This window comes from Felis catus, chromosome D2, assembly GCF_018350175.1.
Source record: "Felis catus isolate Fca126 chromosome D2, F.catus_Fca126_mat1.0, whole genome shotgun sequence".
Taxonomy (NCBI): domain Eukaryota; kingdom Metazoa; phylum Chordata; class Mammalia; order Carnivora; family Felidae; genus Felis; species Felis catus.
This window is the reverse complement of record NC_058378.1, coordinates 80273623-80296068: the sequence shown is the minus strand read 5'-3', so window position 1 is coordinate 80296068 and position 22446 is coordinate 80273623. Positions and strand designations below refer to the sequence as shown.

The window sequence follows — 22446 nt, the reverse complement described above, 5'->3', positions numbered from 1 at the left end:
TGCTTTTGTGCTTTCATAGCCGTGCAAACACGTGGTGAGCGCGTGCTCAGCACATGCCTTGAGCACATATTTGTAACTCTGGAGTCCGAGCCGATCGTGACATTCTCGTGTGGGGTTGTGCGTGGCCACTCCCCCTTCCCAAGGGAGGGCACAATTCTCGCATTGTGTGGCGGCGTTCCGGGTTCGCTGCGTGGGTTGTCCTGGCAGATGGAAAGAACCGTTTTGCCGCTTTGTATCTTTACGCTGCCGTTTTTTTACCAAAGCGGGAGGTTTGGGATACCTTGTCAACATCCCCCGGGGTCCCCTGACTTTGTTCAGCTAAGCAGACCACCAGCCGGTGTCCCGTGTGGGTCTGCGCAGCTCGGCCTGGCGTTCTCGCCGGCAGAAGGGAGAGAAGAGGGACCGGAATGGTAGGGCGGACCCCTGAGAGCGAGGTGCGGGCCAGACGGGGGTGGGGGTGGGGGGCGTTGGCCCGAGGCCACCCTCCGTGGCAGAGCCTCCTGGGCCTTATGTAAGAGGGGCACCGGCATCAGCTGGACGTGTGCCCATTTGGGCCGCATGGGGCTCCTTCCTCCAGAAGCTGGGAAGGGCCTCTCAACTCCCAGCACCCCAGCTTGCTGGGGGCGTTAGACATGTGCTTCCTGGCTTCCTCTTGGGATGGCCTCGCCCTGTCTTTGGCTGTTGAACTCCTCTGCGTCCATTGAGGCCTGGCGCTCAGGCCACCTCCTCTAGGACGCCTGCCCGGGCTATCCCTCCCCACTTGGGATTACAGCCCCCTCCTCTGTTCTGTGGCGTTTGTGATATTCTGGCAGGTATTATGCCTCGTGGTACACCCGTGTGAACTTTTGGTGGGTTGTGTGAACCCGGCTGGGTGCATCCATCTTCCTCCTTCAGTCCCTGGCGCAGCTGGTCCGGGGAGCGTTGGACTTGGGCCGAGACTGACACCGTGAGGGAATAGTGACAAAAGAGAGGGACAGCGCAGGGTGTGTGTGGGATTTGCCCGTTAAACTAAAGTCCCCTAGAAAACACCTTGTGTTTCGGAGCATAGCCTCGCACACACATTCAGCTTTTCTTAGGCGATCCTGCCCCTTGACCCTCCTTTGCTCACCATGCGGGCTCCCAAGACCTCGGGCCTCCTTGTGCCCGGGAGACGCTGGCCCACGGGGGTGCCCTGGAAATGCTGCCTCCCAGCAGGCCCTGAGGGTGGCCAGCTCTCTCTCCTACAAGCAGAACGTGGAGGACAGAGCCTCGGGAAGGATCTTGGGCCCATGGAGAATCCTCCATGAGAAGGGCCGCTGCCCGCACAGAGGCTCTGGCGGAGGCTCTGATGAGTGTCCGTGGGGCCCCGAGGAGGCGTGAGCATTGTCAGCCACAGGGATTTTGCGCCGGCCGGATTCTGCCCGCACTCTGCTGCTGTGGAACCCACACCGCTTTGAGCGCGGCCCCTCCGCGGACCGGGAGGTGTCGTGCTTCGAATTAGTGTTAACAACACAATTTTGATAGCTGTGGGAAACCCTGCAAGCAAGAGAGGTCTTGATAGCTCTTGGCGCCGGGAAAGTTGCGACTTGACTTAACGTGGCAAATGTGTTTTCTGGTGCAGCAAACATTTCCTGAGTTGCTCTTCGTGCCGGGTACTGGGGACTCGGGGGACTAAGGCTGGGCATGTGCCCTCCAGAAGCTCACAGCCCTTGGGGGAGGCACACAGCAAACACTGTTTGCTTCTTGCTTCTACGATTCAAGGTGAACACTTCCTGGAGGAGGTGCTGAGTCTGAGAGATGAGAGTGGTTAGCCTGGCTGCAGGCTGTGGAGCCTGAAGGGGGCAGGGAGCAAATTTTAGCCAGAGAGACCTGCGTGAACAAGGGTCCGGACGCACGGAGTAGCCTGGTGTATCTGGGGACTTGTAAGCATTTTGTATGTGCTCAATTAAAAAAAATTGTTTTTAATTTATTCATCTTTGAGAGACAGAGACAGAGCGTGAGTGGGGGAAGAGTAGAGAGAGAGGGAGACACAGAATCCAAAGCAGGCTCCAGGCCCTGAGCTGTCAGCACAGAGCCCGATGCGGGTCTCGAACTCACGGACTGTGAGATCATGAGCTGAGCTGAAGTCGGATGCCCAACTGACTGAGCCACCCAGGCGCCCCTGTGTGTTTAATTTTTAAAGCGGTGACAGTAACTGTCCCCTGTCCCTGTCACCCAGCCACACGTCTCCTTCCCTCGCTGGAGGAACTCCTGTTGTCCTTTTCTTGTGTATCTTCCCAGAGATCTTCCCTCCATGTGCAAGTGTATACAGATATGTGTATATGTAGTTTAGGTTAAAAAAAAATTACATATTTTTGCATAGGTTATCCTATGTGTGGTTCAAGATTTAAAACAAATAGAGTGGCTTTTCTTGAAGAGTCTCCCCTCGCTTCTGTTCCCAGCTACCTGCTTTCCCTCCTCAAAGATCACTGATGTTAAGCGTCTTTGGTATTTTTTTTTTTTTAATGTTTACTATTTTTGAGAGAGAGTGCAAGTGGGGGAGGGGCGGAGAAAGAGAGGGAGACACAATCTGAAGCAGGCTCCAGGCTCTGAGCGGTCAGCACAGAGCCCGACGTGGGGCTTGAACTTGCGAACCGCAAGATCATGACCTGAGCCGAAGTCAGGCGCTTAACCGACTGAACCAGGCAGACACCGCTGTCTTTGGTATTCTTCCAGAGACTTCCATATCATTAGAATTATTTGTTTAGTTTTACCTAAATGGGAGCTGACGATGCTCACCGTTCTGGTCTTTTTTTTAAGTTTTTTTTTTTTTATTTTCAGAGACAGAGAGAGGGAGAGCGCATACGAAAGCAGGGGAGGGGCAGAGAGAAGGAGAGAGAGAATCCCAAGCAGGGCTGTACGCTGTCCGTGCAGAGCCAGATGCAGGGCTTGAACTCACGAACTGTGAGATCATGACTTGAGCTGAGGTTGGACGCTCAACTGACTGAGCACCCCCGGGCACCGCTGGTCTTTGTTTTTTCCCATTATGTAGACTGGAGGATGGTTTCCTTCCAGTATGTATTGAGGGCTCTCGGCCTTTGAAAAGCTGCATTTTGTCCTTTGCATGGGTGCTGTGGCATTTGTTTACCTGCCCCTACTGTTGGGCTGTTCGGTTGCTGCCCACCTTGGCTGCGGCAGCGGGCGCGTGAATTTCGGCGCACAAGCAGGACCAGCTGTAGGGGAGGTGAGTTTGGTACTACACGCTCCCGCAGCTCAAGGGTGATGGGATGGCACGGGGACTTTGCCCGTGACATGTGTCAGGTTCATCTCCCTCGAGGTTGTCTCCTTCCTCTTTGCGGAAGGCAAGTCACTTTTAAGTTGGGTTCTACTGAGAGTTTGGGAGAGAAACTTTTATCCCTTTGCTGCCTGCTATCTATCAATGACCCCTCTGTGGTAGAGGCTTCACCTGGGCTCGTGAAGTGAGGCCGGCACAAGGCTGAGGTCAGCAGCATTCGGAGAGACTGCCTCTTGGGCACCTGTGCCAGGCTTAGACCCTCCTGCCACCCACAGTGGCCAGGCCGGGCAGCAGGCCGCCGAGCGGCTTTGCCAGCCCTGTCTGCTGGGGTCTCGTGGACGTGGAGGCCGCTTCTGGGCGCTTTCTAGGCTTTGTGCATATCACGGCCATAGTCAATGTTTTGTTGGTTCATTAGTAAGAGAACTGAGCAAAAGTCTGCCCAGGCAGAGAACCCGCCTAGGTGCAGGAGGGAGGGACCCCAGCATTGCTTTGTTCTTAGCCCGGAAAGTTGTGATGCCAGTTTTGGAACTTCAGAAGGCCCGATTATGTTATCCTGTGACTTGTTTTTTAGAACGTGCTCTGCTTCCTAGTGTATTTTATTTTGCTTTTTACTTCACTCATGCACCAGTTGCTAACGGTTTTCGCCTCCTTGGGAGGAGGGCCTGTGTCTTTGCTGCGCCTTCAAAGCCCCTCCCATCACGCAATGCAGCACCAGTCGCTCAGCGCGGGCTTGTTGAACGATGAAATACAGTTTTTCAGAGATGATAACCTGCTGTTAAGTCTTCCCTGAGAGCGCCTGAAACTTGTTTTGGTGCCCGGATGCTGGCCTCTGACCGGTACCTGTTAGGTTTCACCCATTCTGATCCCATCCCCTAATGCAATCTGACAGCTTCGTTTTCTTTCTTACTAGTTCTGACTCTGAGGACGTTGCTAATCTCTACCCACCTCCCCTCGTGTCGCCCCTGGCTGGGAGCCCTGCACGTCTGGTATCTCCTCCAGACGAGGCTCCTGACCAGGGCCAGGCCCTTCCATATGATCCGAAGGCCCCTGGGGCCAGGTTTTGGGAGGTGCTCCAAGGCCAGGCCTGGCTGTGGAGTTTTGCTGCTGACTTGATGAAATGGGCTTCCTGAGAGCAAGGCAAGTCAGCTCAAAACCCGGTTCCGGTGGTTCCAGGACAGGGACAATGACGATAACAGGTCCCGGTGGTTCCAGGAGGGGGACAATGACGATAACACAAGCAGAGCCGGAGCTGGGTGCATTTGGCAGGTTCTCAGGCACTTTGGGGACAAGCGGGGGAGTGAATCAGTTTCTTTTGGGGCCGTTTCTGACGGGGAGCATGATCTGCTCAGCTCTGGAAATGGGGTTAACTGTCTCAAGGCCCTTTGAGCCTCACTTAGAGCCATCAAGATCTGGGTGGAGCATTCTGGAACAGCTCAGCGGGGCTTCTAAAGCACCTTCCCCGTAAGCCAGGTGAACCTGGTTGGCTACATCATTTCCTTTTCAGCGCCCCAAGGCCTTTGCCCTGAGTGCAAGGAGGCCCCGGTGTCCCATCCAGGGTGCTTGGAAGGAAGTGGAGGCCGGTTACAGATGAGGTGTCCCTCCCTTCTCCTGCACCCACGCCCTGCCAGAATATAAAAATGGGGCTCCAGACCCAGGAAGCAGCTGCTCCCCAAGCTCCTTAGACCCATTCTGCGGCCAGTTCCAAGTGGCTTGGGGCAGAATGCCTGGGTTTTGCCTTGCATCCAGACCTCCGGGAAGCCCTTGTGACAGGAGTCTCTTTCTCTGTCCAGACAGTCAACGGTCCGGTGCGGGTTTGGCCCTTGTGTAGACGGATGGCTGTTGCTACACAGATAGTGCCCCCCGCCCCCATCGGGGCTGTAGCCCACGGCCAGGGTGAGCTTAGTAGAGTTTGTCCCACCGTTTCACCCTTTGGAAGCCCCCAGGGAGGTACCAGAGAGATGGCTTTGGGGATTTGACCCGAGATGCCTTGGAGTTCAGGTGTACGTGTCGTTCTAACAGACCCATCAGGCAGCTGAGTCTCTCGAAGAGTTTGGTTTTGGCAGATGATGCCGTCGTAGAACGTGTGGTGGGACTCTGCAGGAGGAAGCGGGTAGAGGGGAGGAGGCGGAAGGCTTGGCGTGGATTGTCAGCCTGTCGATTAATTTCTCCACCAGACCCTGTAAAGTAGATTGGTGATAGGACTCGGTGGGATCGGGCGGGTGAAGTCCTGCCTGTAAGATGAGGTCAGGGTGTGACCTCTGAGTGGGTGGCAGATGGGGACCCTGGTGGTTCTCGTGTCCCTACCAGTCCTCCTCGAGCCTCCTGCGTCTTCTCCAGTGTTTCACTGTGATACTTGTGATACTGTTAGGGGGCCCTGGGCCCCCGAGATAAAGAGGTCGCTGCCCTCCCAGCTGTGTCCCATGATCCCTCTGCCCGGGGGCGTGGCAGTCCTGTGGGAGCAGCACTGGGGTGCGGCCGGGGTTGGGGCTGGAGTTCCTGCCCACGGACCTTCTGGAGCCACACAAGCATGAAGACCATGCTTGTAGCCCAGGCTGGGGGGCGGCTCATCTTGCGGGAGCAGGAGAACGTAGCCGTCTTTGGACCCCGAAAGTCTCCATAAATGTTTTAGAAAGGAAGAGGGTGTTCTCGTAGCGGAGGTGGGGGATGAAGGTGTGGAAGCTGGTGACCGACTGACTTCCTGGGCCATCAAGAAACTCCTAATTCAGAATGTTGTCGGTGTCACTGAAAGACACCAGGCCGCCCCTGTGTGCTTCGGGACTGAGCTTGGAAAATGCACTTGTACGACAGTCCAGTCTCTGCTCCTTCAGGATGTAAGAGAGAGGAGCGGGCTCTGCAACCCCACCTTCCCCAGCCTCCAGTTACCTGGCATTACCTGCCCCTGAGATTGCTAACACATCAGAACGTCAGGGTGGCTTCCTGCTTCCTGCTTTGCCGTGTGGGAGGTGACAGTTGAGGCTGTGCAGCGAGTGAGGATTTGGCGTTTGCTGCTGTCCAGTGTCCCGGGACCTTGAACATGACAGGTTAGCTCCGAGCGGGACCAGGAAGGCGGCCTGCACACAGCCCCCCACAGCGGTTGCTCCTTCCGCTCTTACCATCCTTTCTCACAGCTCACACCCCCTCAGATCCGTGGTTGAGACTCAGACACACTCAGTTCCCATTTGCATGTCACAGGCGAGGAAACTGAGGCTCAGAGAGGTAGAATGACCTGGCAGGTGGCTTGCACGCACACGCTCGCTAGTCAGAAATAATGACTCCCGTTTGACAGGGGAGGGGACTGAGGCCCAGAGAGGGAATGTGGCTTGGCCAGCAGGCAGAGCGGCTCAGGGGCAGAGCCGACGCCAGAATCCATGTTTCCTCTGAGCCCTGCTGGCTCCGCCCAGAGCACACTGCCTCTTATATGGGCTTCTCTATCTAGACTTTTGATTTTGTTTAAAAAAAAAAAAAAAAAAAAATTTTTTTTTTTTTAAACTCTTCACGTCTTTTGGTTTTTAATCATGGTTTGATTAAATTCGCTGTACTCGTAAACAGGTCTGACTGAAGAACAGGTCATGGTCGTCTTAGGCTAAGTGGCTTAACATTTCAGTAGATTATCTTTGGGGCCCTTGCTGTGTCTCCCTGTCCCCTGCTCTCTGCCTTCCTCTCCTTCACCCTGGTTTGCAGGCGAAGCTGGTGTCTGCTTCCGTGCTCGGTAAGTACCGGTCCTCTCCCCGGCCTTCGTTCCCTTCCTTCTGAGTTTGCTCAGCAAGTTCTAGCCCGCAGCACGCTCTTCTCTCGCGGCGTCTGGTGGGTTAACGTGGCAGGAACGGTAGCGAGCGTTGCCCGAGAGCTCGTAGGAAACGTGTCTGTCGGTTCTCATTGATAAACGAGCTCCTGACAAGTTATGCATGCACTTGGCTTTGGTTTCAAGAAGCAACACCGGCTGTGTCGTTCCCATGTTCAGCTTTGTTTTGGCTCGGGGTCTCGACGCTTTCATGTCCCCGAATAATGTCACTCTCCCCCCGCCCCCACCTCGAAATGTTATTTGCTTAAAAGCCCAGAAAATCCCTACGACACTGAGAATGACTGTGTAAAGTCCCAGAGAACAGAGTCCCGATTTGGTTCAGGGGCTCATTGTGCGGTTTGGTTTTCTCCCCTTGAGTAAGACGGTCTCGTAAGGGAGCTCGGGTGGGTCTGTTCTGCCAAGGGCACAGGGTGGGTTCCTTTCTAGCCAGGTAATGTGACTGCCAGTCCTTCTCCAAACGTGGACCCTTGGTGGCCTCTGATTACCTGAAGGACTGGGCCAGGGAAGGTGTGTTCATCTCAGTTGCGAAGAAAAATAACCTCCAGGGACACGCCTTGCTTTGGGGTGAGGGCTGGGGTGGGGTGAGCACGCCCTCTGTGAGGAGCAGGTGCTTGAGTTTTGCGGCAAGAAAGTATCTCTTCTCCCCTGAGAGTGTGATGCAGGCCTGGGCCACCTGTGAGGCTTCAGGCCGTTTTGCCTCTGGGGGCCTACTTTCCTCACCTGTCACATGCAAATGGAACCCTGAGTGAGCATAAAAATTAGTAGCGGACTTGGAGGTCCAGCAGCCCCATCCCAGGAGCGAGGGGCTGGGGGGATTCCTATTTCCTGCTCCCAGCAGCTCGTGCCGTGGCCGTTGAGGACGTGATCTTGGTTAGATAGTTTGTAGGCATCTAGGAAGGGCCTACACTCTGCTCAGAATTGTGCTCACCTGTGGCCTTGCGTGCCTGTAGGGACATTCTCTAAGGGCCCCCACCTTCCAGAGTCTTCCCTCCTTAACCTTCCACCTGAGGTGGGCAGGACCAGGATCCCTTCTTACAGATTACAGAGGATGAGAGTGAGCTTAGCAAAATTGCGTAGCTCGCCCAGGGCTCCACAGCTCCTCCGGGACCGAGCTGGGTGGAAGGGTGGCTTCTGGACGGGAATCCGGCACCCTTCCCCAGTTTTGTGGACGCCACTGAAGACGTTGGTATCAGGTTCCTGCCGGGGCAGGCTCTGTGCTGAGACCGGAGGGTGACTGAGGCAGGTCCACAGCCGGACTGTGCAGGTGGAGGGGCGCCCCCCCCCCTCCGTCCCTGCCAGGAGCACCCTGGGAGTGGACTCGGGGAGAAGGGTGGGCTGTGGCGGAGGGGTGGTCGGAGGCAGAGGCCCGGCGAGATGGGGACAGATGGACTAGATTCTGGCTGGCGTAGCAGGACTCCCCCCGGGGCTGGGAGCACCCCGGCTTTCCTGGGGAGCACTTCACCTTCTGCATGGCACCCGGTTCAGCTGCCCCTCCATGCAGTTAAGGATAGAAAGTGATGACTTCACGTTCTTTTCACCTTCTCTGAGCTGCCCTCTCGCGCCCCCGGTCCCTGCCTGCCTTGGAACCCCTAGTGCTGTGTTTCAGCACTAGGTTCCAGAAGGTGGGTGTTCAGCCTGGGATACCTCAGGGTGAGCTGTGTGGACAAGGGTGTACTGCAAACCCGGCATTTCCTTCAGCATCCGGTCAGTTTAACCGAGAAATCAAATGCTTACAGGATCATTACGGGGAAATGTACAGATCCTGGAAATGTACACATTTCTGCTAGAAGACTCCGTGGTTAAGACAAAGACTTTGGAGTTTGGCCGATGTGGCTTGAGTCCTTGTTTTATCCTTCATGCCTGGGTGACCTTGGGCCCATGCCTCAGTCTGTCGCTTTGTAAAATGGAACAGCCACAGTGCCCGTTCGTAGGGACACCTTGAGGAAGCAGTAAGCATAGAATGTGGTATGGTTGCCATGGCTACTCTTCATCGTGCTCTGATGAAAGGTAGGCTCTGTGTCACCTCTGACTTCCTGAGATACAGACCCAGAAGATGCTGGGAAAATGGTAAAAACAAACAAACAAACTTTTTTTTTTTTTCTGGACTCTGGAATTCGCTTAAATCAGCAGTGTTTGGTGTCGAGCGCGTCCGAGGTGTCACCATATCGACTAGAGGGGCTCTGCTTGTCTCCGGTTTTCTGTCTGTGTGTTGAAGGTGCCGGAGGCATAGCTGTCTCTCATCAGTTCTCTTTCGGGAGGACTCGAAGGCCTGGGAAGCGTGCCCTGTCCAGACCCACGTCCTCTTACTGAGCCTCCGGGCCCTCTTCCTAGCACTGACGGGGTCCGCGAGAGGATGGGCTGTGGGGACGCTCCTGCAGCTTTTAACTTTCACCCTGTGAGCTCTGGGGGGACTGAGGTGCAGAGGCAGCAAGCCAGAGGTGACCCTGGGCACGTTCCCTTCCTTCCTTCGGCAGAGGGGAGCCTCGATGCCACCACAGGCTTGCAGCTCCCCCCTCCGCCCCTCCATCGGCTGGTCGCAGGGTCTGGCAGAAGGCACGACCCACCGAAAGACGCACTTCTCCACGTGTTCACGAATTTGCTTCTAGGTCCTGTCCCCAGACTGCTTTTGTCCTGCCGACGGCTGAAGTTTCAGAGGTCTAAAAATGCATGCGGCCTTCCCGAAGACCTTGTAGCATGGCTGTTTTCTTCCCATTTCCTTTGCTTAATGGAAGGGGAGGTGGACGCACCGAGAAATGGCTTGCTTGAGCCATCAGGAGAGTCACTGTCTGTGGCCACGGTCCTGTTTAGCTTTTGCTCTGAGCGCTGTGTTTAGGGCGGCGAGATATCCTCCTGCTGTAAAACTAACTTGTGCAAGTAGTAAACACAGGATATAGATACTCTTTAAAAGAAGGCAGAGTTTGTCTTGACGATCTCCAGCGTGGTCAGTTTCTTATTAAGGGATAACCCTTCAAAGTGCATTACAGAAGCATTTGGTAAACTCCTTTAATCTACTTGAGAGTTCTATAGAGGTTTAGAGTTTACAAAACTTTTTAGCATTCTGTAAATTCATTTCGCATGCACCAGGCAGGGTTCCCATTTGCCAGAAGCTGAGAGTCCCTGACCACAGTGGTATCAGAGAGCTGGATTCAAGGGTTGCAAATGGATGTTCTGGATTGAAGATCCAGAACAAAAGCAAGGAAGTCTCATGTTAGGAAGGACTTGTGTGAGGGATCGAGGCCGTCCCCTGTTCCCTGTGGCATCAGGGAGAGAGTGGCCGAAAAGGCAGGCCTGGATTCACATCTTGACCTCACGCCCTGCTAGCTGTAGGATCTTGGGCAGATGCTGGAGTCATTTTCCTGGAGCCTCAGCCTTCTCATCTGGAAAATGGGAGTTCTGCTAACAGATGCCTATTCACAGGAATGTGAGAGGTTAAATGAGAAGAGCCTGGCCCATGGTTGGTGCTCAGGGAGGTGGAGGCCAGGGGTATGGCCGTATGGGGGGAGGGGCTGTGAAGGGAGATGGGGGGTGTTTCTGGGACTGAGGTGCTGTGGTGCGGGATCCAGGGCCTCTCTCTGAGGGTGGGCGGTGTCGCCTGGTGCCCTTCCCAACCTGCAAGCCTGGTTCTGGGCACGGTGTCGGGGAGTCCGGGCTGTCTTTAGGTAGATGCGCCCTTGGGGCAGGACTTGGGGGGGTGGGCAGAGCCCTCTGCCACCCCATCTATGCCCAGGGAACAGGAAGGTGGCCAGGGAAGTGGGATCACAGATCAGTAGAAAGTCTGACTTTGCTTTCTGCTCTTTCGATGGAAATGCTAGAGAAGGTGAATCACTGAGTGGGGGGCTCCTGGGGTCAGAGCCTGAGAGTGTACGTGCCCCTGAATAGCAGGCACCTGCGGGGGTGGGGGTGACCCCTTCTTCCCGTGCACAGTGGCACCCCAGATGGATGTGGAGGCAGGGTGCGAGGCCCCTCTGTCTGCCATGAGCACTGTGCAGGGAGTCTGATTTACTACCTAAATAAGGGCACAGGGAAGTGACAGTACAAGATGTAAACAAAGGCAGGGAATCTGTAGGAGATGTGCCGGGAAGATGTTGAGAGACCGACGGTGGCTACTTGTGCCGAGGGGGCCAGGCACTGATGTCCGGGGCCTTCTCTGTGCCCCACTCTTTCATACATATTTTCTTATCCGATCTCCCAGCAGCCCCCAGAGCAAAGGTGTCACCGCTTTCGTTTTAAAGAGGAGGACACTGAAGTCAGGTGATATGCTCAAAGTGAAGGGCGGGGGCTGTTAGAGCCCACAGCACGGGTCCTTGCCCTACCTTGCACGTGGTTTCCTTGGTACAGGCAGTGGCAACCACGTGGACTTCTGCTTTTTACTTTTAAGCTTTGTATTTACTTATAGTGCAATTCATGTTTTTGATATTTCTGTGAGTTTTTTTTTTAAGTTTATTATTGAGAGAGAGCGTGCGCACGCGAGTGAGGGAGGGTAGAGCAGAGGGGGTGGGGGGAAGGGAATCCCAAGCAGGCTCTGCGCTGACAGTGCAAAGCCCGATGTGGGGTTTGGACCCATGAGCCATGAGATCATGCCCTGAACTGAAATCGAGTCGGACGCTGAACCGACTGGGCCACCCAGTCACCCCAGATAGTTCTATTGGTTTTGATAAATGCGTAGATTGAGTAGGTTTCTAAAATTTTGAGATCGTCATAAATTTACATGTATTGTTAAGTTGTAGAAATGCTATGTGTCGTTTACTCGGTTCCCCCCAGTAGTGACATCTTGCACAACTGTCATTCAGTATCACAAGCAGGAAATCGACACAGAGGCAGTCAAGGCATGGGACATTCCCATCACCAGGAGGATGCCTTCTGTGGCCTTTTCATCCCCCACCTGCCTCGCCCTCCCACACCCCCAGCCCAAACCCTCATCTCAGACCCCAGGTCCGCACTAATCTATGCCTCATTTCTGGCGCTTTGTCATTTCAGGAATGCTACGTGAATGGAATCATGCCATAATTAACGTGTGGGGATTGGGTGTTTGCACCGCACATAATTCTCTGGAGAGTCGTTCCAGTAGGTTCAACAGTCCATTCCTTTTTAACGCTGAGTAGTATTCCCCGGTGTGCCTGTATCACAGTGTGTTTCTCCATTCGCCCCTTGAAGGACATCTGGGTGTTTCTTGGTCTGGGCTGTCAGGAATATAGCTGCTGTGAACAGTCATGTGCAGGTTTTTGTGTGAACGTAAGTTTGCGTTCCTCTGGGATAAATGCCAATGAGACCACTTGCTGGGGTCTATGGTAGTTGCTTGAGTGGGCTTTTGAAGGATGCACTTGGGATGGGGGGGCAGCTGAGGAGTGGGGCCATGTTGCAGGTGGACATCGGTGGGAAGCATATGCCTGGGAGCTGGGCCACTTGGGTTCAGATGCAAGATCAGCCTCTCCGCCTTGGTGAGCTTTATCCATCTATAAAATGGGGGTAAAGTGAGCCTGTCGTATAGCTGACGTGTATAAAGTACTTGGGACGCAGTGGGTTCTCAATAGATAGAAGCTGTTTTTTTGTTCTTTGCTTTTGAGAGAACGTGAGCGTGGGAGAGAGACAGACTGGGCGGGGGGGGGGGGGGGGGGGGGGAATCTTAAGCAGGCTCCGTGCTCATGACGCTGGAATCATGACCTGAGCTGAAATCAAGAATCGGACCCTTAACTGACTGAGCCACCCAGGTGCCCCTAGAAGCTGTTCTTAATATGGGTTAAAAGAAAACCCGCCAGGCCAGAGCGGGGTCTGTGCCCCAGAGGTGGCCTCCAGGAGGCCTTTACCTTGCCACTTGTGACTCTGAGGCACCTCCTTTTGCCTTGGGCAGAGCCACACTACCAGTTTACCAGTTGTCCCTTCAAAGGCTGAGCCTCAACTGCCCCCCCTCTCCCCCGCCCCCAGCTTTTCTCTGAGAAGCCCCTGGCCCCGTTCTCAGACTGGGCTGTGAGTCTCTGGACGGGCACTGGCATTCCCCAGTGAACTTGGCCAGGCCCATGCCAGGGATCAAAGGAATCCCAGGGAATTCCAGATTGTGCCAGGCTCTGCTGGTCTGGATTTGCCTCACAAAGTCTAAGAATGTGCCTGGATCCTTTCAGATGTTGCTACAATTTAGTCTCTTTCAAAATGTGTTTGAGCTCTTACTGTATTCAGGGCACTGTGCTAGGTGTTGCAAAGGGCCCAGAAAAAAAAAAATCACTCTTTTTCAACAGATCAAAGCAGACGACCCCCTTGGGGAGCCCCCTGTGGCCACATGATAAACTCTGCATTCATGGGGCGGCTGGGTGGCTCATTTGGTTAAGCGACCGACTTCAGCTCAGGTCATGATCTCGAGGTCCGTGAGTTCGAGCCCCGCGTCGGGCTCTGTGCCGACAGCTCAGCGCCTGGAGCCTGCTTCTGATTCTGTGTCTCCCTCTCTCTCTCCTCCTCCCCTCCTTGCGTGCACTCTCTCTCTCGCTGAAAAAAACATTAAAAAAAAAGAAAAAAAGTCTGTGTTCAGTGGGCATGCAGAGCTCTTCTGGCTTGAACTGGCCGTCCCAGCTCCTTGTTCTGGCGGCCGCCTCTCCTTGCCACACACCCTGCGCTCCTGCCACCAGTGTGCTCACCGCGTCCCGTGCACAGGGCAGGCCACTGTGCTTTGCTTACGGTCTTACTTCCGCTAGTGTGCCTTTCCTTCCTGGTGAAATCTTGCCTATTTTCTTTTTGACCAAAAAAGTATCCTATGCCCTGGATGAAGGATTTAAGGAGCACGCAAGGCCGCACGACCAAAGCGCCTCGTACTCTGGAACTGCGGGCCCTTCCATAAGGCGGCCGTGCTTTTGGGACTGCGCCGTTCTCCTCTCTCCGTTCATCTCACGGGGTGTCTTGGGGAGGGTTTCACATCTGTACCATCAGAGTTGCCTCGTTCCATCCGTGGCTAAAGCGGCACGGCGTTCCTTCACGTGGCTCCACCCCGATGTGTGTGAACAGTCCCCGGGTGGTGGCTTCTTGGCTGTCCCCACTCCTGGGCTCTTCCGGGTCATGCTGCATGTTGTCGGCACACGTGCGGGGGTGGGGGGCGGTTTACCACTGCGCTCCGGTGCCCCCTACCCCTGCCTGCCTTAGTTAGATTAGTGTCTGCGTTCGCGGAACTCTCCGTGACCCTCGAGGACAGGCATCGCGCTCGACTTCCCTTCTCCACTGGGCGCCCGCCGTGTTTGCCGACCATCCGTTTCCAGAAGCATGTGGGGCTCTGGTATTCGCCTCTCGTGCTGCCGCCGTGAGTCCCGCCTCTCGTCGGGGCTCCAGCGGGGGCAGAGCCGCAAGAGCAGGGACGCCCGCACCGCTGCCTCGGTCCCGCTTCGTGTTTGGTGCCTATCGGCGGCATCCCGGTGGCCTAATGTGTTTCCATGGCAATGGAGTCCCACGGCATCATTCTTAATGACCACCCACTGTTTCACCAGAGAGATGGGCCATCATATGACCAGTGCCATCCTGATCGAATTTGGCCTTAAAACAATTTAACGGACTTTCTCTTTAAAAAAGTCCGAGAGGACAGCTCGCTGCTCGGGCGTCCGTTGCCGAGAGAGGATCGGGACCCGCAGCCTCCCCGACGAACGTTGTGACGGTAGCTGCCGTTCATCGAGCGCTTCCTCACAGGAGCACATGAGCTAGGACTTCTCACTGAGCAAAGGGTTTGAGCTCTGTTGTCAGATGGTACAGCAGTCTTCTGAGGCAGGCACTGTCGTCCGTGTTTTGTGGAGAGAGAAAGAGACTGAACTTGGTAAAGGTCACTCAGACGGTGCGTTTCAGGAGCTGGGATTCCGCCCCAGGTGTCCTTGACCGAGGAGGACGTGAGCTGGTACCTTCCGAGCCCGCCTGCCTTTTAGGGAAGATGGAAGTGAGAGGCGGGGGCAGGGTGGTGCCAGGGCAGGTTACCTCTGGGCCTTGGGCCAATGGCTGGCTGCCCCAGAACTGCATGAGGTCGTACCCAGAAAGAAGATGGCCGCCGGCGGGCCTCGACTCCGCCATTGAGGCGGCACAAAGGGTCCCTTTGAAGGGAGAGTCCGTGGCACCCCGCCTCCCAGCCCCGCTCCCCAGCCAAGCATCCAGGGGGCTGGCGGGCATTTCTGGCTCAGCTTTCTGGCCGGAGCTTGGAGGAGTGGTCTGAAATTCTTTCCTTGAGCAGCTCACTCTTGCTCAGACTGTGTTGCTTCTAGGCCGATGTGGTGTTGAAGTGCGCATCGGGTCAGCCGGTGCGACCTGGGAGCCTACCCTCCACCAGGCCTCTTCCTGAACAGCCAGTCCTTTGAAAATGTATTGATTTCCCCCCCTCCCTTCCTTGCTTTTGCACTTTGGATGAACCTTGTTTTCGAAGAACAGTAGAAGGTAATTTTCCTGTGCTTGCCAGCTGGCCCGTAATTGAGCAATTTCAATAACACCCACTGTAAAGTCTAATCGAAGTAAACAGGAAAATATGATTTACAATCTGGATAGCAAGTAAATACCAGGGTGCAATTAATTTTTACACAGAGCAACAGATTCTAAAACATTTTCCTGCACCGAGCAGTTTGTTTTTAATTACAGATTAGGAGCTGGCCTTTTCTACTATTATCGTCATGATTTTTTTTACTTTGTGGTGGTGGTCTTCGGGTTCCTTGCATCTGATGTGACTTCCTTTGGCGGTGTAACCACAGAAGGGTGGGATCGCGAAACAGGATCAGAGAAATTGATTTGTAAGGAGGGCGTTTTCAAACCTGAGCCAAGGGCTGTGTTCTTTCAGCATTTGTTTGGGGGGTGACGCGGGAGGAGGTCCTGGTGGGCCGTGTGGCATGGCGGCCTGAGAGGTCTCAGGCTGCAAAGGTCCCCAGTGTTGCAAATGTGTCGTTGTTGAGATGTCCTTCTAGGGATGAGAAATAGTGCGCCTTTAAAATTTTTTTTAAGTTTATTTATTTTGAGAGACAGAGCATGAGTGGGGGGGGGCAGAGAGAGAGAGAGAAAGAGAGAGAGATAGAAAATCTCAAGCAGGCTCTGTCCTGTTAGTGCAGAGCCCCACATGGGGCTCCAACTCACGAACCGTGAGATCATGACCTGGGCCAAAATCAAAGAGTCGGACGATTAACAGACTGAGCCACCCAGGTGCCCCTAGATGTGTGCCATTCAGTGGCCAGGGTGCCTGACTCTTTGATTTTGGCTCAGGTCATGATCTCCCCGTTCGTGAGTCAGAGCCCCGCGTTGGGGTCTGCCATGACTGCTTGCAGCCTGCTTGGGATTCTCTTTCTCTTCCTCTCTCTCTGCCTCTCTCTCTCTCTCAAAATCAATAAGTAAGTAAGTAAAGTAAGTTCTCCAAATAAACAAACCCTCCAGATTCTTCCAGTAGCTTCTGTTCATAACCGGGCGGAGGGTAGTAGCCTCCTTGCTGACTGAGGCTGCCTGAGGGCTGACCCCTTCAGTTTTGACTGTGGGGCTGGTCTGTATCTGACCCTCAGCCTTGGGCATATACCGAAGCTGTCTGTAAAGCCAGCTGGGTGGAAGGTGTCGCGTGACTTGAGCAGAGTCTGGGGACAGCGGATTGTGACCGACCCAGACCCTGAGATAGGTCTTAAAGGTGCCATGTGGCTAAACTGAGACACGTTGCTGGACCCACCAGTGCGTTGGCTTAGGGACGCCTCAAGGCTGGCATGGGGTGGGGTGGGGACTCTGAGAAGGTGATTCTGGACTTTGTGGCCAGAATGCCTCTCCTTCGGCAGGGAGGCAGTTCCATTCCAAGCAGGGTCCCGGCATGGGGTTGGCGGGGGCGTGGGCAGCTCTCTCAGGGCCCCGGTCTTCCCAAGACCTGAATCCCTTTGCTTTTCTGTTGTCTTTCCAGGGAGTTGACTGCACTTGGCCATTTCCTGGAAGAGCCCCAGCCCGAGGGCAAGCGGCCGATGGGGAGCTGTTACTGCTGATGCCAGTCACCTGGGACGTGCCCAGGAGGTCACCCTCTGCCCAAGTCTGCCCAACCGAAGATGGCTCGTGCCCACCCTGGGAGGGAGCCCAGTGCCTGAGGTCCTTACCATGGTGATGATCCTGAGTAAAAGCCTCGACAACCAGGGAGCTGACTCCATAGCATGCAGGACCTTCAACCCTGAGCTGGTAAGGACTCAGTGGGCCTCATATCTCAGATGACGTTTCTTGAGGCCTGGTGTCCAGCTGGGGCTGTGGACCGAACATGCAGGCTTAGCAGACCGAATCCAGAGTGCCCGGGAGCAGAACTCTGGGAGATGCTGCAGGCCAGGGCAGTGGGCACAGTCACCCAGAGCCTGGCCAAGTACTTTCAGGAAGTAGCTGGCGAGGTCCGGCCAGTGCCCTGCTAAATAGGACCAAGCGTGGTTCAGCCGTCCCTGCAGCTCCTTCTGGTCTCCACCCGGGGAGGGGAGGGGGTTTCCGGAAGGGAGGTGGCGGCCGCCTGGGGAATGTCAGGGGTGGGAGAGGAGGGGGAAAGAAGGCGCGGTCTGGCGGCCAAGATGGTGGGCTGTGGTGACAGCCGCTCTCCGCCGCCTTCTGCCCAAGTTGTCCTCTGACCGAGCGGCCTGATGGGCTGGGCCAGAGAGGCAGACGGCCCGGCCTTCTCCGACTGAGAACAGAGTAGCCTCCTAACCCCCTTCCAGCCCCAGCTCCTGAAAGTGAGCGGGGCCGCTTCCCCGCAGAGGGGCCGAGAAGAGGTCCCGCTCCGGCCTGAATACACTCGGGGAGGAGTTTTGCGGATAGCTACATCCCCAGCACTCTGCCGCTTCTGTGGTCAGCAGGCACCCATCCCGGTGCCCTTCACAGCCCCTCGGGTGAGCCCACCCCGGCACCCTCGTGGGCTCCCTCCCCAGGCTCGCACCGACAGCCAGGCCAAGAGCGGACAGGACAGGCCGGGTCTCCAGCCCTTGAAGGAGTGTGGGAAGGCTGCCGAGACCCGAGGCCTTTACGGCCCGCCGTGGGCGTGCCGGGCACTGGACTGGAAGCATTCCGCAAGCGAAGGTGGGCCGGGTCTCTCCGCCCATCACGGCTTCCTTTCCACTTTGCATTGAGTATCTCTACCTAGATTCTCTCTCGCCATCCCCACTGCCGCCACTCTGGTCCCACCTGCCGTCCCCTCTCGTCTGGAAGTTTGTTGTAACAGATTTGCTTCTGGCTCGTTAACCTGTTACGCACCCAGCAGCCACAGGGACTACAAGGCAGATGCGTCCCTCCCCTGCTCCAGCCTTCCACGGGCTTCCCACGTCAGGTTGAGCAAATGCCAAAGACCTGGCCGGGAGGCACGAGGCCCATGTCCTCTGGCTTTCCGTGACCATGCTGCTTTTTCTCTGTTCTCCCTCTGCTCCCTCCACTCTGCTCAAGCCACACTGGCCTCCTCGCTCAGCATGTCAAGCAGGAGCCTGCCTCGGGGCCTTTGCACTTCCTGTGTGGCCCAGAACACTGCCGCTTAGCGGGGCTCCTTCCCTCCCTCCCTTTCTTTTTTGCTCACTTAACCTCACGTTGAACTCTGCCACCTTCACCCCCTCTCCCATGCTTGCTGCCCCTCTCCCTGTCTGTCTGCCCTCAGAGCGCCTATCCCACATTTTGATCTCGTTTGTTGAAAGACTTCGCTGAAATGTGAGCTTCGTGAAGGCAAGGAATTTGGTTTCTTTTGCTTGTTGCTGAGGACCCAGTGCCTGAGACCAGGGCCTGGGCGGTGCTCAGGGACATTTGTAGAGTGAGTGAATGTGGGTTCCTGCACCCCAGCTGCTGCTCAGCTCGGGTTTGCTCTGGTTCCTCTCTGGCTGCTGCTCAGGTTCACAGCCGAGGTGCGGGTACGAGCTGCTCTGCTTTCTGCTGGCGGGGGGCGGGGGTGGGGTGTTTTCCTGCCGAAATCTGAAGAACACATCTGGAGTAGCTCTGACCGAAAAGGAACGACCTCCGGGGCGAGGGCCATCTGGAGGTCCCCGGGGAGGGTCCCTGCCCGGTTCCAGCTGTGCTGCTGGCCTCAGCAGCTGCTGCTGGACTTGGTCCCGTCTCAGGGCCGGCCTGGCCGGGGCTGGTCCCGGGGCACGTGGGCCCCAGGTCAGCTGAGCTGCTCTTCGAGGAGGCAGGGCCTGAGTGCCTGCCAGCAAGAGCGTGGCCTCCCCATGACACGCTCTAGCCTGGGAAGGGAGACTCATCTTCTCAGGAAAGCAAAGGAAGGTTGAGGGAAGCGGACTTGACGTCCAGGCCTGCACAGCCAGCAACCGAAGGAGGACCCCGCATCGCCTCGGCCTGGTGTTGACGTCCGTGAGACGGAAGAGAGAGTACGGTGATGGTCGAGTGTGCTCTCTCCCCCGGCCCGGCGGTGCTGGGAGGAAGCAGACGGGGGCTTTGCTTCGGCTTCCTAAACTGGCAACACCAGCCTCCCGTAAATACCATCAAGATAACAACGGGAACATGGAAAAGTGTTTCTCCTTTGTTTTCTAAGCAGGCTAAGAAGATAACAGAAAGCAGGGGGCGGGGTGGGGGGGTGGGGGGGGGCTTCAGATTAAAAAAGAAAACATGAGTCACAGGCCGCTTTGGAATTAGGGGAGCAGGCCCCAGACACACAGCAGTGAGAGAGAGAAAGTCTGAAACTGTGGGTGAAAGTCACCTGGGGGCCACCCAGCGACCTTGGGGACACGGGGCAAGTTGGCCTGTAGACCCTCCCTCCCTGCCCTCTGAGGTCTCCTGTTCTTTTTCTAAAAACGAAATGCGGGGGACAAGTGACCGGCCTTGTTCCTGAGAGAGATGTAGGAAAACAGAAAAAAGGGCCGAGGAGTGCTCAGCTGCCTGGCCCTGGGGAGAGAGGGCTGAGGGCCCCGCCCGGCCCCGGCCCCGGTCCGGCTTGCACACTGCACAGCAGTGACGACTGTGCTCGGTTCCCCTTTCCCCCACTCTGCTGGTCGCTTTCCTCTGCAGAGTGGGCTCTTCCTCCTCGTGTTCTAACATTAGCTACTGCTGCTGGAAGGCAGCCCGGACGGTTGACCTCGGGAGCGGCGTTCTCCGGCCCCTCCCTGCACGCCCACACTCAGGCCATGGCCCGTTCTCCCGGGCCCAAGTGACCATCTTCCCTGGCCCGGCCTGCCTCCACCCCCCCCCACCCCCCCCCGCCCAGGCCAGCAACAGCCCTCTCTCTCGGGTCTGGAGACTGTCCAGGGTAGAGGGTGGAGAGTGGCTGCCTCTGTTTCCCCAGCCTCGAGGCATTTCCCACAACAGCCGACACTGGTTTTGGGAGCAAGTACTTGCCTTTGTTCTTGTCGGATCAGGATGCCGAGGCTGTGATTTGCCTCTTGGGAAGAGCCTGGCCGTCCAGGCCTTGCACGCAGCTGCCTGGGCACGGAGAGCCTTCATACCCACAGCCACCCTGAGTTGGCATTGGGCGCAGCAGCCCCAGCCGGGATCGCTGGCAGGCCCCAGGCTGGCCCGAGTTAGAACCCAGGGGTGCACGTGCGGTCCACGGCAGTCCGGTGCCTTTCTCCCACCTACCCTTAGCCACTACCCACGCCTTGGCCAACCCTGACGCCTGGGTGGGGGGGCAGGGTCACCACTCCGTCTGTGTTGGCATCTTTGAGAGCGTCCACACAGGGGCACTCGTCCCTCCTTGGCTTCTTTTTTCCTTGTCAGGCGTGGCTCCGTCTTCTTCCCACAGCCATGGTCTCACTGTGTTCCTTTCAGCCGGCTGGGGTGCCCTGCTTGTCCTGCTCAAGTGCGTGGGTGTGAGCCCGACCGTGTCACGTTGTGGTTCCCCATCACACTGTCATGGGGAAGGAGTGATGTGATTGCTTTAGTCACTACTCTGCAGAAGAACGTTCTGAGGAAGCAGGATTATGGCCAGAGATGAGCTCTGCCATTTTCTGTCTGAGCAAGTTCCTCATTAAGTAAAGACCTGAATTGTCTTTTTATTCACATGGGCCCCTGAAGCCCCAGTTTGATTTCCAGCTTTTGCCTTCTCTACGGAGGATCTGGTGCCAAAACCTTGTCTTGTGACCCAAGGAATATCACAGAGACCAGGCCCTGCCCTGGGGTAGGCTTAGGAGTAGAGGCGTCACGGAGAAATAGAGTATCTTCTGCAAACACCAGCCAAGGCCTTGGCTTCAGTGTGCACACTGAGTGTCGTATGGACCTTGAGGCTAGGAGTCCCCAGGGCCTGGCGGGCCTCACCACATGGTGACTGGCTGGCCCATCCTTCCTGCAGTGGTGCAGAGGGTTTGACGGAGTGGGAAGGCTGGCTGCAGAGTGGCATATACCAGCAGGAATTTCATCATGTACCAGGTGTACTTGGGATAAATCGGCTCTGGCCACCTGGAGCCCAGACAGGAGCTTGGTGTTGGGCTCAGGGAAACCTGAGCCTGGTCAGGGTACGCCTGGGCCTGACGTCCCGGGAAGCTGTCGGGAGAGCGGTGAATGAGGTCCCAGAGAGGGCAGGGACAGGGCGGCTCGGAGGCTTTTGGAAGCAGGTGCTCACGGCAGGCTCAGGGCCTCCCTGCCGACTCCCAGCGCTTGCTCAGTCCAGGAGCCGGGCCGCAGAGCAGAGAGGGCCGCACCCGCGTCCTGTGCCCGTCCCGTGTCAGGGGAGATGGAGACACAGTCCCACCGAGACACTGCTGTGTGGAGGGAGGGGTCCCAGTGTAAAAGTGGGGTGCTGGAAGCAGAAGAAGGGGGGGCCGCATTACCAGGTCGTGCATTTTCACACACTCGGTGAGCGAGCAGGAGTGGGGCTCGCTAAGAACAGGGGACGTGGCGATGTTCCTTCGAGTGGTGTGAGATCTGGGTGCGACCGATCGCTGCCCCCCTGTGCCCCGCGAGGAGCCTTTGCCGAGTGTCCGTACTGCCTGCAAGGCCTTGTGGAGAAAAGCACGGGTGGGGAGGGTGCCCTTTGCCTGGGGCGGTCAGGGAGGGTGGCCGAGGAGGCCGTGTGGCGGGAGTGAGGCGGGGAGCCTGTCGTGGAAAGACTCGAGGTGGCATTGGGAGGGCCAGTGTCCCACGGGCTTGGCTCGTGTGGGCCTGGTGGCTGCAGGGAGAGGGGTGGTGGGTTTCATTCCGGTTGCCGTGAGAAGTCATTGGAGGTTTGTAAGCAGAGAAGCAGCATCGCCTGGCCTCTGTGGGTTCTGGGTGGAGAACGGACGATGGGCCCACAGCACAGGCTGGGGACGGGTTAGGAGGCTGGTTCGGTCTAACAGCGGAGGGCAGCGGTGGCGGTTCCACGCTCCACGTGTGTGCTCCCCGGCCTGGCCAATGAGCGGCCGTAGCCAATGGGGATGAATCCTTGCTGAGCGAATGAACGGGTGAGCGAGGGCCCGGGAGCCCCCGTGTGCTGGCGCAGTGGTTTCCCTCTGCGTCTGTGGGCTGCCCACGCCGGCCGAGTGGGAGAAAAAGCCCCGTG

At 56.5% G+C, this 22446-nt stretch overlaps 1 protein-coding gene across 2 annotated transcripts in view; it reads left to right on the top strand.

The window, feature by feature from the left end:
- The window catches only part of FAM53B (family with sequence similarity 53 member B), a 112671-nt gene that overhangs the window by 20609 nt on the left and 69616 nt on the right, over window positions 1–22446 (top strand). For both annotated transcript variants that reach the window (XM_023241060.2, XM_045040797.1), the window contains exon 2: window positions 16921–17186. In XM_023241060.2, the coding sequence (XP_023096828.1) occupies window positions 17109–17186 (78 nt within the window). In that variant the 5' untranslated portion in view covers window positions 16921–17108. The remainder of the gene's footprint in view (window positions 1–16920; window positions 17187–22446) is intronic.